Genomic DNA, 15,133 nt, shown 5'->3' on the forward strand with positions numbered 1-15,133 from the left:
ACGCTTGCCCATGCTAAAGCATAACAACTTACACAGACAGGCTGCCTACAAAACTGTTTCACTAAAAGAGTTATCAACATGCCCCCTAAAACTCAGAACAGTTTTCTTACCCTCATGGCCTGATCTCTGTGGCTTCGGCTTTTTTAAAAAAATGTTTGTCCTTGGTTTAGATTTTAAAAAACAGTTGAAAAAAAGGGGAAGGGTGGGGGGCGGGAGGAGAAAAGTGTGTGTGTATAGAGCGGGGGTGAGGAAGGCTCCATATCTCTGGTAAAAAACAGCTAACTTTTTTTACATAAGCTATTTTTTCTTGTGTTTTTTGTATAAATCCAAACTTTAAAAAGCAATCTTGGGTTGTTGTTTTTTTTTATTAAAACACATATGTAAACTCCCCTCAATTGCCAGTTTTCATATTCTTACCCAGTTGTTGTTTTGGTACTTTAAAAACACTATTTTTAAAAGAACAGGCTAGTATCTTAAGCCTTTTTAGTTCACTAAACTTCTACAAAATATCCCTAAGACAGGGGCCTTGTTTGTTACAGCTCAAGGCAATACTGCTTTTTTTCATAATAAACTTACAAAACCATAATGCTTCAAATATCATGGGAACGAGAAATAAACTTCCTTCTAATTCCACTGATTACAAAATAAGGGGGGATATAAACTAGTAAGCTGTTATTTAAGGTTCTGTGGTTTTCAGCTTCTGGCGTGTTTTCCTGCATGCCCTCTTTTTTAATTAAACACTGCATGGTAAAAATGTTAAATAAAGGCTCTGTCTTATCATAGGCTTGTCTTTTAAAGTGATTATTCTCCACAAAACTTAATATAACTTTCCACTGGTATGGGTTAAAAAGCAGGCAAAGAAGCAGCCTCTTGCTATCTCTGATCTAATACTGGCTTCAGAGAGCTGGTTTGTGACTGACAGCTGCTCTGCTGCAAAACCCTGCTGGTCCATTACTAAAAAACTTACCAGATGCTAGCCTAAACTTAGGGGAAAACTTTATTAACAAGGCTTTCGTGTTTAAGCCTGGTTGCTTCTGCGGACGTAGCATGTTATGAAACAGACCATGCCCTAGCGGCTAAATGAAGGTTATGGGTATCAGGTAGCTGATTTTCAAGGTTTTATTCCTACAAGCTTTCACCTCTATTTATGGCTACACTTGGAAATGTGCAGCGCTGGGAGTTACAGCTGTGGTCGTACAGTGTAGGAACAGCTGTGGCCACAGGACAGCTACCAGCACTGCAGTGTGGCCACATTTGCAGCATTTGCAGCGCTGTTGGGAGTGGTGCATTGTGGGCAGCTATCCAGCGTTCAAGTGGCTGCAACGTGCTTTTCAAAAGAGGGGGTGGGGTGGAGTGTGACAGGGAGCGTGGGGAGACAGAGAGAGCGGCAATTTTTGGAGCAGACACTGTGACAGCTCCCTGCCTTGCAAGTTCAAAGGGGGGGGTGGGGTGGAGTGTGACAGGGAGCGTCGGGGAGACAGAGAGAGTGGATTTTTGGAGCAGACACTGTTCCTTTTTGGAGCAGACACTGAGAGCGGATTTTTGAGCAGACACTGTGAGCTCCCTGCCTTGCAAATTCTGGCCATTTCCCCCACCCCTCTCTCAATCACTCTTAAATGTAAAAAGGCTTCAGACCAGATAAGCAGCTTCTCCGACGGACTCCCCCCCCCCGCCGTGCTGTTTCTCCTCAAGCAAACAGCTGTGAACATTCCAAAGCCTCGGCTCGGCTCGCTCGCTGGAGCAAAGAGCAGCTGTGTTGGTAGCTCCGGGGAGTACCTTCCGGTTTGTTGTAGACAGGAATTCTGGGATACCTCTTAATACCCTGGAGGCCAATAACAGCGCTGGTGAGTGTCCACACCTGATGAGCAGCGCTGCATCACCAGCGCTGGATTCGCTACACCCGTAGCAGACCAGGAGTACAGCCAGCGCTGCAGCCAGGGAGTTGCAGCGCTGGCTGAGCTTTGTAAGTGTGGACACCGAGTAACTTGCAGCACTGTAACCCCCTCACCAGCGCTGCAACTTGCAAGTGTAGCCAAGCCCTGAGTCAGAAGCAGCCGCCTTATCTCTGATCCACTAACTCACAGAGGCTGCTTTGCTAACAGGTGCTTTGCTTCTTTGTCTTTCTAATCCACTGGTTTACAAAATAAGGGGATTATAAACTGTTTGTTACTAAAAACCTGGGATGCTTCTGCCTGCTCTTTTTTATTGAAACACTTATGTCAAGGGCAGGGCCGGCTCTAGCCATTTCGCCGCCCCAAGCAGAGCGGCATGCCGCGGGGGGCGCTCTGCCGCTTGCCGGTCCCGCGGCTCCGGTGGACCTCTCACAGGCTTCCCTGTGGATGCTCCACCAAAGCCGCGGGACCAGCGGACCTTCCACAGGCACGCCTGTGGGAGGTCCACCAGAGCCGCCTGCCGCCCTCCTGGCAACCAGCAGAGCGCTCCGCGCAGCATGCCGCCCCAAGCACGCGCTTGGCGCGCTGGGGCCTGGAGCCGGCCCTGGTCAAGGGGGGTAAATAAAGAAATGTGTCTTCATTTAGGCACATAAACTTAGTGTTTATTCCCTTAAAAGCCTTTCACCTCTCTTTGTTAAAAAGTGGGGAAAGAAGCAATCTTCTTCTTCTCTCTAATCCACTGGTTTACAAAATAAGGGGACTATAAACCCTCTGTTACTAAAAACCTGGGGTTTTAAACCTAGGGTGCTTCTGCATAATTTTTTATTACAACACATACAAAAGGGTTGTGTCTTAGGTTTGTCTTTTCGAGTCATTATCCCTTTGCAAAACTTAATGTAATTTTAACTTGTGTTTGTTAAAAAGTTTGGGAAAGAAGCAGCCTTCTTATCTATGATCCACTGACTCACAGAGGCTGCTTTGCTAACAGGCGCTTTGCTGCACCTTCACATTGTTTTTACTAAAAAAATAACCCATTAGTTTAAAACCTAGCGAAAAACTTTTAAAAATTGTTGGTTACTAAAAGCTTATGGTTTTAACTTTTATAAAAATCCCTCTGCCTGCTCTTCTTCATTGAAACACTTATGCCAAGGGGGTTAAATAAAAAATGTGTCTTCATTTAGGCATGTCTTTTCAAGTGTTTATACCTTTACAAGACTTCACTTCTCTTTGTTAAAAAGTGAGGGAAGAAGCAATATTCTTCTCTCTAATTCAGTGGTTTACAAAATAAGCGGTTTATAAACTGTCTGTTACTAAAAACCTGGGGTGCTTCTGCCTGCTCTTTTTTATTACAACACAAATATAAAAGGGATGTGTCTTAGGTTTGTCTTTTTAAGTCATTATCCCTTTGCAAAACTTAATGTAACTTTAGCCTGTGTTTGTTAAAAAGCAGGTAAAGAAGCAAACTCCTTCTCTGTGATCCACTGACTCACAGAGGCTGCTTTGCTAACAGGAGCTTTGCTGCAGCTTCACATTGTTTTTACTAAAAAAATAACCCCTGTTAGTTTAAAACCTAGGGGAAAAACATTAAAAAATGGTGTGTCACTAAAAGATTATGGATTTAACTTTTATAAAAACCCCTCTGTAAAAGGGCTACATGGCGGGAAAATGCTGGGGGGTCTGTTTCTTTAGATAAGAATAAAACAGTTAAAAGGGAGGGGAGGGGGGAAAGGAGGGAGTTGGCTCTTGTTTAAAATCTTGGAACTCTAGGATTGGTTCAGGAAAATGAATTCTATGACGCTGATGTATAACCACCTCTGATTCGGCTGATCCAAAGGCGGTGATAACAAGTCTGAGAGGATCTGAATCAGAAAAGTTGCCTCATTCTACAGAAAGACGTAAACGGTGAGAATTCTCTCTCTCTCTCTCTCATTTTCTCTCTCTTTCTCTCTGACTCAACCATGTGCTGTCTATCTTTGCCCTTTGCAAAGGGGCTCTCTTTTCCCTTTTCTTTTCTTGTTCATTCTTGTAACCTACCCTGATTCTGAATGCTTTTCTATTACCTTTTTTACCCTGTGCTTACTAAACAGACTCTGCCTGCTTCTCTCTCTCTCTCTCTCATTCTGATTCCACCATGTGCTCTCTATCTTTGCTCTTTGCACTTTTTTCTTGTCCTGTTCTTTCTTTTAACCGCTCTCTTTTTGCTTAACCTACACTGGTATTGAATAGTTTCAATGCTTTTTTATTCACTTTTTTACCCTGTGCTTACCAAACAGGCTCTGCCTTTGTAAATTCTCTTTTTAAACCTAGTTTTTAATCATTTTAAATGCTTTTTTCTTAGTACCCCTTTATAGTTTTTGGCCATGTGCTTACTAAACAGGTTTTGCTTTAGTAAATTCCCACTTCAAACCTATTTTTATTGTTTTTAATATTATTTAATAATATTAAAAGCTTTTCTCTTACCCTACACTGGTATTCAATAGTTTAAATGCATTTATATTCACTTTTTTACTATGTGCTTACCAATCAGGTTTTGCCTTTCCCCTTTTAAACCTAGTTTTCAATATTATTTGACTCTTTTCTTAAACTAACCCTTTAAAAACAAATATTTCCATTTTTCTTTAAGTTCTATCTTTCTATGCTTGAATAACCTTCCTTTACCAGCCTCTCTTCTTACTCAATCACATCCAAAAACCTTTCTTTCCTTTTTTCTCTAAACTTTACTAAAACTTTCTTTTTCCATCTTTACATTCTCACTCTCTTCTTTCAACCTTTTTCTCTTCATGTAACCAAGCAAGAACACACACAACACATCCCCTATTCAAACACATACACACACACATTTTTTCAAAATGGCCGTCGGCGCCACACTTTGGCGCCAACGTCATTTTCTCTCTCTCTCTCTTTTTGATTCCACCATGTGCTGTCTATCTTTGCCCTTTGCAAAGGGGGCTCTCTTTTTTTTTTAACCTACACTGCTGTTGAATAGTTTCAATGCTTTTTTATTCACTTTTTTTACTCTGTGCTTACCAAACAGGCTCTGCCGTAGTAAATTCCCTTTTTAAACCTAGTTTTTAATGTTTTTAAATGCTTTTTTCTTAACCTACATTGGTATGGAATAGTTTCAATGCTTTTTTATCCTGTGCTTACAAAATAGGTTTTCCCTTAGTAAATTCTCTTTATAAACCTAGTTTTCAATATTATTTAACTTTTTTCTTAACCCACCCTGATATTTAATACACCTTTTACATTTATCTCAAAATTTTCTATTCTTTACCATTATCTCTCCTTACTCAAACTCACTAAAAATCTCTCTTCTTTCAAACTAACTAACCCTTTCAAAACAAAAATCTTTCTATTCTTTCATAACCTGCCTTTACCAGCCTCTTTTCTTCAATAACTTACCTCTCTTCTTTCAGATTTCCTTTTTTTCCTCTAAACCTTACTCAAACTCTCTTTTTTCCTCTTTACATTCTCTCATACTCTTCTTTCAACCTTTTTCTCTCCATTTACCCAAGCACCAACATACACAACACTTCCCCTAGTCAAACACATACACACACACACACATTTTTTCATAATGGCCGACGGCGCCACTCTTTGGCGCCAACAGAAACGGGGGGGTGGGAAGGCGGGACTTAAGCCCTAAAAGAGGGGGAAAACCTGTCAAAATTTGTATGGTGATGAATACTATTGAGTTATTTACTACTAACCTGAGATTTGACAGTCAAGTTACATTCTTTCCTTCTCATACATCATTGCCAGCAAGAAATATCCTGTGGGCCAAATTCCACTCTTGTTTACATTTGTGTAAGCCCCTTGTAGCTGAGCACATAATCTGGAGAAAATAGGGCTGCACAGATATAAAAGAGAGCATAATGTGGCTTGCAGGATATTTATTACTGATGATAGTGTATAAGAAATAAAAAAAGAACCCAGCTCAACTGTGAGATTCCAGGTTGAATTTTCAGGTTGGCAATTAGAAAAAATATTGATTTGAAAAATTTGATGTGGAAATCAGCTGGACACAGTAAGCATGGAAACCCCTGGATGCCCTTTTAAAAGTCACTTTTCACAGTAGATACATACGCATTTTTATTCATCAGGACCTTATAAGACATTTTAAACAGATTTATTGAAAGAAAAGTGTCCCATCAATGGTGTTCTTACCTTGCACTCAAAAAGAACACAGTCCCCTGAATTTGAATACACAGTTTCTCTCTGTCCTTCGAAATAGGTTCTGCCTTCAAATATGCACACCGCTACAGGATAAAACAAAAAACAATTTGGGTAAGAAAGTTTTCAGCACTCTGGCTATAAAATTGGCTTATTTTCTTAAACCCAAGTATATTTCAAAATTAAGTGATCAATTCAACAACAAATATATTCCATTCCAGGACACAGGAGTTTGGAGAAGAGCAAAAAAGAACTGAAGAGGAGAGCCAAGAGAGAAGAAGGCCTCAAAAGCTAAGGAAGGAGAAAGTGTCAAGGAAAAACAGAGCATGGGAAGCTTGCGAAAGAACAGAGGACAAAATAGAGGCTGCAAGTCTTGGCTAGGAACAAATCACTAATGAACATAGGAAGAGCAGTTTCAGCCAAGTGCAGAAGGTGGAAATCAGGCTAGAGGGGATTTAGTGGAAGGTAAGTCAAGGTAGACAGTCTGAAGTGCCCATCTGAAGAGCTTACACATGAAAAAGAGAAGGATGATAGGATAGTAGTGGGACAGTTGGATGGAAAGTCAGTTTCTTGAGGATGGGGATGCTACTGCATGATAGGTAATCACTGAAGTTGAATATGTTATCATAGTGTTCTGATGTTTAACTACTCCAGGTAGGTATTTAAAAGTTCAGTTGTAGTACCTCAATTATCCTGATTATTCATTTTTATCTTTAAATTATATTTTATAATTTAAGAGCATATCTTCATTGCACATGATTTACTTGCACTGCAAGCAGGATCCAGCCTACAATTCTCAAATAGTATAGATATATGCCAGCCATATATTGTGAGGTTTACTGCATCACACTGAAACAGGGTTGCATTAGATTGCTCACTGACTATATTTTTAGCATTTAAAATTTTATGTAAAATATTTTCACATAATTTTTTTCCTTTTAAAAGGAGATAGCTATTGCAGTTATTATGTGGAAAACTATAAAGACTGAATAGTGAAAATGCCAGAAGCAGAAAATCTGATATGTCTGTGTTGCTTAGGTCACTGTCAGAACTTAAACGACAATAGTCAGACCGGAACAGATAAAGCCTTTAATATTCTAGATTAAATGAGAAAAGTCTAATTTACTAATTGATGCAAAAAACAAGAGCTCCAGACATCACTGAGATCACTTAAATCAGTTGCACTAGAATTCATTTACAGATGGAATTATCTATCCCATTTAAATGGATTTTAAAATTTATGGGCAAATCTGAAAATACATGATTTTCCATTTCACTACCATTATTATTACTATCATTATAGTATTTAATTTTTCCTTTGCTCTTTTCACTATCAGATTATAAACATTTTTGCAAATATTGTATTTATAATTTTGGAAAGTTACCAACCAAATTTACATGTGTATGTTGGTGGGAGGAGGGAACATGGGAAACCAGACAAAAACAACTTTTATTTTAATTTGATTACTGAAATTTCACCTTCACTTTTTAAAGTACAGGCTGCATTTATCCAAGTGAAACTCGCCTACAGATACCAAATGCAGTCCTTTAAGGGCTCCTTTGCAAACTGTATGCCTTAACTAGTAATCCTCTGCAAGGTATTCCAATCAGTATTCCAACAAAACGAACCCAAGTCTTACTTGGCTTTGTAAGTAGGGAAACGCAAAAGATTGATGAAAATAAAAACTAGTCCTAACATTCATTCAAAACTTGACCCAAACCAATTGGTCAAGTCTCACAACTCAGCTCCTACTTTTTGGTGGCATGATCTAAATCTGCTGCTGCTGAATGTAATTTCCAAGAAGTTCCCCCAAATCTTGGGAGTGATGCACATGGGGGGGGGGCATATCTTTAGCAAGGAAGTTGGGAAATTCAAAAGGAATAGCAGAGAGCCCTGTACTGCTGCCTGTTGCTAGTACAAGAAGGAAGGCAGTAGAGCATCAACTGCAATCTGAGTGAAGGTACAAAACCTCCCCCCAACAGTGCAAAGGATAGATGCAGAGCCTCATGGAGATGGGGGGGCTGCCCTGTAATGACTCCTGACACTGGAAGGAAGGCTGTGGATCCCCAGTGAAGATATCTATAGATGGGTGAAGGGCAAAGTGCATTTCCACAGAGAATGCTGTTGCTTCTGCTATAGGGAAATGAGAAGGCAGGAACGGAGCAAGGGTGTCATGGTGCGGAGTCCCTTCAGAACATATATTTATCTCAGTTAACTTTATATATGTTGCAAACATGCAGATGCTTTTCCAAAGTGAATCAAGCCTTTTTACATTCGCCAAGGACTAAGTTTAAGGTGAGTAATGGGGCACAAATACATATTTACAGGACTGTTCTAAACTTACAGATTTGTAGAACACCATAACTAGATGGCAAAAATAATAGTAGCATTGTTGGATGAAATCAAATTATTTGTTTTTGCTTATTTACTCATAGGTTAATTGATGATTAGTTGAGAGACAGGGAGAGGGATACTGAGAGCTTTCCTAATGGCTAAGAGATTAATTCTAATTAAATTCAAGTCTACCCATCTTACATATTCATGTATGAAGGAGGCAAGATCAACATCATGAATGCCTTATTAAGTGCTAGTATCATACAACACAGGATGTGAATGAACAGAGTTCTCCTTGTGATCCCAGTGATTGTGCTAGTATCCCAGTGGTGTTCCATATATTTATGTGGTATGTCTGCTAGTGTCCTGGGAATAGCCTGATTCAAATCTTTTTAATTATTCATTTAATTTTTTAAAAATAACCAAGGCATATTAGAATAAGATGTGAGAGAGCCATTTAGGGGCCTGATCCAAAGACCACTGAAATCAATAAAAGTTTCCCATTAGCTTCAGTGGGTTCTGAATTAGATGAATTAAATCATCTAATCCATCTCTTTGACAATGCAGAATTGTTACATACAGAATATTTTACAATGCTTTGTCCAGTCCTCTTTAAATGACTTTCTTGAGGGTGCTTCCAGCATTTGTTAGTGGAATAATCTCCCCTATCTAATAGATTTTACTGTGAGGTAGTTGCCTTGCTTTTCATCTTAAATGTTCCTTTTCTTAATGCCATACCATCCCACAAATATTTAGATTCCTTACAACCCCAAATAATTTCTCTCCATCTGTGGCGTGTGTTCAATGTAAATACTTAAAACAGTTTAAAAATAGAACAAAATACCATTGCGCCCACTTCTACACAAAGGTGTTATCTAAGAACAATCCCTCAAAGGCAACTCAGAAACAGGCACACACATTGTACCAGTCCATTAAACAGGTCTAGAGTGTGTAATCCATATGCACTATATCACATTTTGGGTGCTATATAATCTAAATTATAATTATTTTATTTTTACATATTATATATTTATCCCCAAGACCACATTATAGGGCCTGCTCCAGGCCTTCCAAAGTCAGAGGGTGAAATCCTAGCCCCACTGATGTCAATAGCAAAACTCCCATTGGCTTCAGTAGGGCCAGGATCATCCCACAGGATTTTGAGTATTCCCATAGAAACAGAATTGAGCTCACAACATCCACATGTAAGTCTCCTCACTTTTGTGCTATTAAAATCTCAAGCTTGATGTTGGATTAGTATACATTTAGAAGAAATTTCATAGTTGTGTTACTGATCCATCAAACATATGAATATATGAAATATACTAAAGAAAGGGTGAGTGCCCTTTGTATGTATAAGTACATTAATGTTAATTAGAAATTATTAAAATGTCATTGTAAAGGCTTTCTAAATTTTTTATTTATAGATGAATGAATTTATAGAAGACTGAAAATTGAAATCTCATCATCTAAACTTCTTTTGTTGCATTACAAACTTAAAAAACTGATTTTTATGTACTTTCTTTTCTGTTGAAATACAGCAGTCAAAATGTCAAAGAACTAATTAGAAATACATAAGACGTTTCCAAAGAAGTGTCATAGGATTAATTTTTTAAAATATGTAATAGGTGTTAAAATCTGCTAATGGCTGTTTAATGTATGTGTCCATTTATATTGATTATAAATTTTTAATTTTTCTTTCACACTAAGAAATATGATCTTGAGTGTTAATTAAAGATAATATGGAATTGAAAATTAATCACATCAATTTCTAACATTTTCTTTTGTGTTAATAATAGCCAAGCTAACATTTATTTTAAGATAATAATTTGATATAACGTATAATTGCAAAAAATTGCACGCTTACTGAGCCATCACATATCTGAATGACAATCATTGTCAAGGAAACATACCCAAAGACACATGCTCCAAAGCCTAATGTTCATATTCAGAGTATGTAGGAGGTTCATTTTCAGCACAGAACACAAGGAGTTATCTGTAAAAAATTCCTCCTATTGACATTAGTGGGGGTGGCACAGCTAATGTCTCACTCACTATATTCAAAAAGAACATGTATCGTAGGTTTCCTTTGAAATCTGCTGAATACTAAAAATTTTTGTTGTAACATTGGTTTCCTCAGTTTCCATATGGGTAAAACACAAAAAGTAAGAGGATATTTCATGGACTCATGCAAACCTCTGACTGCTAGAAGCTGAGTGACACAGGATGGATCACTCGATAAATTGCCTCTTCTGTTCACTCCCTCTAAAGCATCTAGCACTGGTATCAGATACTGGGCTAGATGGACCATTGGTCTGATCCACTATGGCCATTCTTATGTCTAGAGTTGAAAGAATGCCTGTAGAGCTCGTTATATTCCCTTTCCTTCCACCTTAATGGTCTATGAAAGAGAAAGATAAGGATCAGGTGAGAGAAAAGAGGGGATTTGGGGAATAAGGGGAAGATTATGAAGAAGGGGACATTGTGGTTAACATTCTCCCTCCCCCTGGTAGTTAAAAAGGATCTGAGGGATTCTCTGCAGAGAGGTGGGGTTTGTTGGATGAAATGTTGGACCCTCAAGGTTCTTTGGTAATTGAGTGTGAGTTGTCACATGAAATGTTGAGGCACAAAAGGTTCCACAATATTTGGACAATAAGAACTAGGGAGACCAGACAACAAGTGTGAAAAATCAGGATGGGGGTGGTGGGGTAATAGGCACCTATATAAGACAAAGCCCCAAATATTAGGACTGTCCCTATAATATTGGGACATCTGGTCACCCTAATGAGAACATACACCTGAGGAGGAAGGGAGGAAGTTCTTGTGCAGAGCACCAGCACCTAGATTCCTGTTTCTCTCATCCAAGCTAATCCAGCCAGCAGGGCTTCCAGAGCAACAACTCACATGCACTTCAGAGGTACCAGTTCCACTGTCTCAGTGCCACTTTGTCAAGGCTGATATCAGAGACACTGGCGACTATGCAAATTTGCCAGTGAATAGTCTTCTCTCCCACCCCCTCCACAAAAGCTTTCATCTCCTATCAGTCCTCTTCCTCTATCCTTTGGCTAGCCACCCAGGAGCCCAAAAGACGCAGCGTTCTGGGTATGCCAGGAGTGACACAACGGGGTACATTCTTGCTAGTTTGTCATTATATTTAATAGCAGCAAAGAGTCCTGTGGCACCTTATAGACTAACAGACGTATTGGCACATGAGCTTTCATGGGTGAATACCCACTTCGTCAGATGCATCATGCTCCAATACGTCTGTTAGTCTATAAGGTGCCACAGGACTCTTTGCTGCTTTTACAGAACCAGACTAACCCGGCTACCCCTCTGATACTTCGTTATATTTAATGAAATCCCAAAGGTTTGTCCCCTTAGGTGAACATTGTCCACACTCAAAAAAATGTGATGGTGCCAGACTTCCCACTCTCCACTTTCCTCAGAAGGTACTTGGACTCTACTTCCTTGTCAATGAAGTGTCACAGCATGTTTTTCCTCCCTCCTGCCAGTAGATGTCACAAGCTTGTAGGTGTCCCATGATGATGGGGACTTAGGGTGACCAGATGTCCTGATTTTAAGGGACAGTCCCGATTTTGGGGTCTTTCTCTTATATAGGTTCCTATTACCCCCTCACCTCCATCCCGATTTTTCATATTTGCTGTCTGGTCACCCTATGCGGACTATGTATTTCTATTGAGCTTAGGAAGTCCAAGAACTTGAACATCTGGACCATAATTCTGTAACTGCAAACTCCAGTGAAGATTTAACTTCTACTTGGCTAAACACTTCCCAGAAGGGGATGAGTGATTAGTTTGTCATTGGTAACTCTTTGGACCATATCACAGTTCATCTTCTAAACTCCTCCTACTCCAAGGGACTATTGTATCAAAGCCAGTAAATTACCTGATGGCTGATTGTTCTGGGACTTGATAGCTATTGTCTGTGTAGGGTTCCATCTGTCATTGTGTGGGATTCTATCACAGATGGAATCCCACACATACAATAGCTATCAAGTCCCAGAACAATTACACCACAGATTAATTTGTCCCACTATTTCACAGCATTAACCACCTCCTCTCCCCACCAACCTCCCCAAGCCCTTACCTAAAACAAAACTACTTCAAGCACTGCTTTCTAGAAAGGCAGAAGAGCACGGAATCTATGAAGTCTACTAAAGATTCTTCATTTCTGTTTGTACCTCTTACCAGATTATATTCAGTATGCTATTGATAGTTCATTGTCAAGCCATCATCTGTCCTCCATAATACCTTTTCCCTCCTACTGGCCTCAAGATGATGCTATCCCTTCATGTGCCTTTTAGCATATTGTTCTTTTGTAACAAAATAAGAAATCCAACTAACTCTTGCTATCTTTGCTATCCAGGTCACTTACTTATTGCTGTGAGGTATGTGCATACATTTCCCTGTGGTGTCTGAGCTAATTCTGTTTCAAATTTATCACCAAGTGACAGAGGGCAATTCAGGATGTCAGTGAACTGTTCCATCCATCTTATTGAATCATCATCCTAGTCAGCTCATGAACAACAAAACTGATTTGAAAATTTGAAAAAGATTTCAATAATTTTGACATATACTTTAAATCTTGGAATCTTTCTACCTGCCACATCTTCTGTTTGCCACAAAATTTTGTCTGGCTCTTCTCTGCCAATGTTATGACTTCCTCTTTGGCCTCTTCTTGGTGACATTCTCCACTGTGCAGTCGCCCTGCACAAGATTTATGCCCTACATAAGTCCAACTTAAACCCTATTTGGAGGACTTAAATGGTACCTACCCCTTGTGCTGACCTTTATCCCTGGGGATTTATACAGGGGTCTATTTCATCCTTTGTGAATTTCTATCTATCTAATGCCAAGTCACTATTAAGTTAATGTTCTCTTCCTTCTCTCATTTATCTTTTGCACTGTTTCATACAGGCTTTTCTTTGCTCACTTCCTGGGTATATGATGCTTTGTCAGAGTAGCTAGTGAATCATGAACTTTTTCCATTGTTATTCTATGCCATCTCCTTCAACAACTTAAAGTCATTCTAGATTTCAAGATGGAAAATTTGCTGCTAGCTCTTTGAGTTAATCGTTGTTGAACAACAGTGAAAGTAGGCTTCAGCAACTTCAGTAGAGAAAATCTGATTTGAAATTTCCTAAGGATCAGAAATTAAATACTATTTATATCTTGCTTCTGATTAGTTGCAAGAACAGGAGAGACTTTCTCCATTATTTTGAAAATGCAAAGTGGTTAGAGTATTTTTATGATCACCTGTAAGTATCTGCAATGCCATATCTAATAATGCTAATAGGCAGTTTAGTCACACTGATGATGAGTCAATCTAAAATACTACAGATATCATTACACAAATGCTTCTTATATTCTCATGGTCCTTCCCTACTATGGGAAAATTATATAATTTATCTTGCCCACCTGTTCCTAAGAGGAAGTCTCCTAAGCCATTCCTCTTACCCCCAAACTGAAGGCTCATCTAAGTATTCTGTGTGTCATCTTTCACAAACCGAAAAGCATTATCTGTAAAGGAGATACTTGCAGAAATGTCACCTGGGCTGGCAGCCCAGAAAGTATTGTTGGAGTCAGCACTGTGGAGACGGATCTGACAGATGAAGCAAACTTTTACACTGGACAGCAGGATAGAGAGTTTGGGAGAGAGAGTTTGCAATTGTAAGAAACCAATTTGGAGATCACATGAAGTAAAATGAATGTGTGGCTGCCTGTAGTTAAATAGAGATCCAGGCTCTCAATGATAGAAGAGTAGTGGCTAAAGGTAATCAGATAGAAGTATAGCCAGCACGAGGCAGAGGCAGAGCCAGATCACATTCCAGCACTTTGCTCCCCCATCCCTATCTCTTCACCCTTCTCTCTTTCCCTATTTGAATTCCTTCCTCTTCTTCTCTCCCTGCCCTGAACTGAAATGACAAGAGTAATTGGCATGATCACAAACTCTGCAGACAACCCTACTGAACATTCCTTAAGCAAATTGTAAGCATTACTTTAACAGAGAGTAGGTTTCCATTTGATTTTAGGAAGTCTTGTAAAACTGAAAACAGGGTAAACACGTTTTGCCAATCTTGATTAAATTCAGTTATGCAAAACTACCCAAATTAGTTCTATATTCAATCTCAACATTCATTATCAAAGAGCACATAAGCAAGAGGGAATCAAGCACCACCAACAGAATCAGACATTTAAAAAGCAGAAACATTACATAGGGTTTTATTTAGCTCTAATTCTGAGACCCTAGTTCTCATGATTGCCAGAAGTTAGAAACCAGTGTTATTTAGAGTACTTTCCAAAATATTAGCTTTCTTCTGTAACTACAGTACCTACAAATCACATGTAAATGGTAAGCCAGTTGAGGATTTGAAATCCTTAAATGGTTAAAAGACACACTGGGCCAGATCCTCACAAGCTGTATATTGGAGTAGTTCCAGTCTCCTAAGTAAACCTTCACCTATGGGCATCAGCTGAGAATCTGGCTCAACTACAAAAACACAATAAACTGGAATTTGAAAAAGTCTGTTAATTACAATAAAAGCAGCAAAGAATCCTGTGGCACCTTATAGACTAATAGACATTTTGGAGCATGAGCTTTCGTGGGTGAATACCCACTTCATCAGATGCATGTAGTGGAAATTTCCAGGGGCAGGTATATATATGCAAGCTAGCTAGAGATAATGAGGTTAGTTCAATCAGGGAGGATGAGG

The 15,133-nt window shown here is 39.2% G+C and overlaps 1 protein-coding gene and 1 long non-coding RNA gene across 3 annotated transcripts in view; both read right to left on the minus strand.

Annotated features, from left to right (window-relative positions):
• NELL2 (neural EGFL like 2) overlaps nucleotides 1-15,133 on the minus strand; it is a 229,530-nt gene that overhangs the window by 133,664 nt on the left and 80,733 nt on the right. The window contains exon 10 of the mRNA XM_032775057.2: nucleotides 6,060-6,151. Within this exon, the coding sequence (XP_032630948.1) occupies nucleotides 6,060-6,151 (92 nt within the window). The remainder of the gene's footprint in view (nucleotides 1-6,059; nucleotides 6,152-15,133) is intronic.
• On the minus strand, nucleotides 4,095-5,515 carry LOC116821692 (uncharacterized). Of its 2 annotated transcripts, none has more exons than XR_004372983.2 (2): nucleotides 5,385-5,515; nucleotides 4,095-5,131 (listed from the first exon to the last, which is right to left on the minus strand). It is a non-coding gene; the product is annotated as an uncharacterized LOC116821692 (long non-coding RNA). The 2 variants fall into 2 exon arrangements; XR_004372984.2 differs by having other exon boundaries at nucleotides 5,426-5,507.

This window comes from Chelonoidis abingdonii, chromosome 1 (assembly GCF_003597395.2).
Source record: "Chelonoidis abingdonii isolate Lonesome George chromosome 1, CheloAbing_2.0, whole genome shotgun sequence".
In the NCBI taxonomy this organism is placed as follows: domain Eukaryota; kingdom Metazoa; phylum Chordata; order Testudines; family Testudinidae; genus Chelonoidis; species Chelonoidis abingdonii.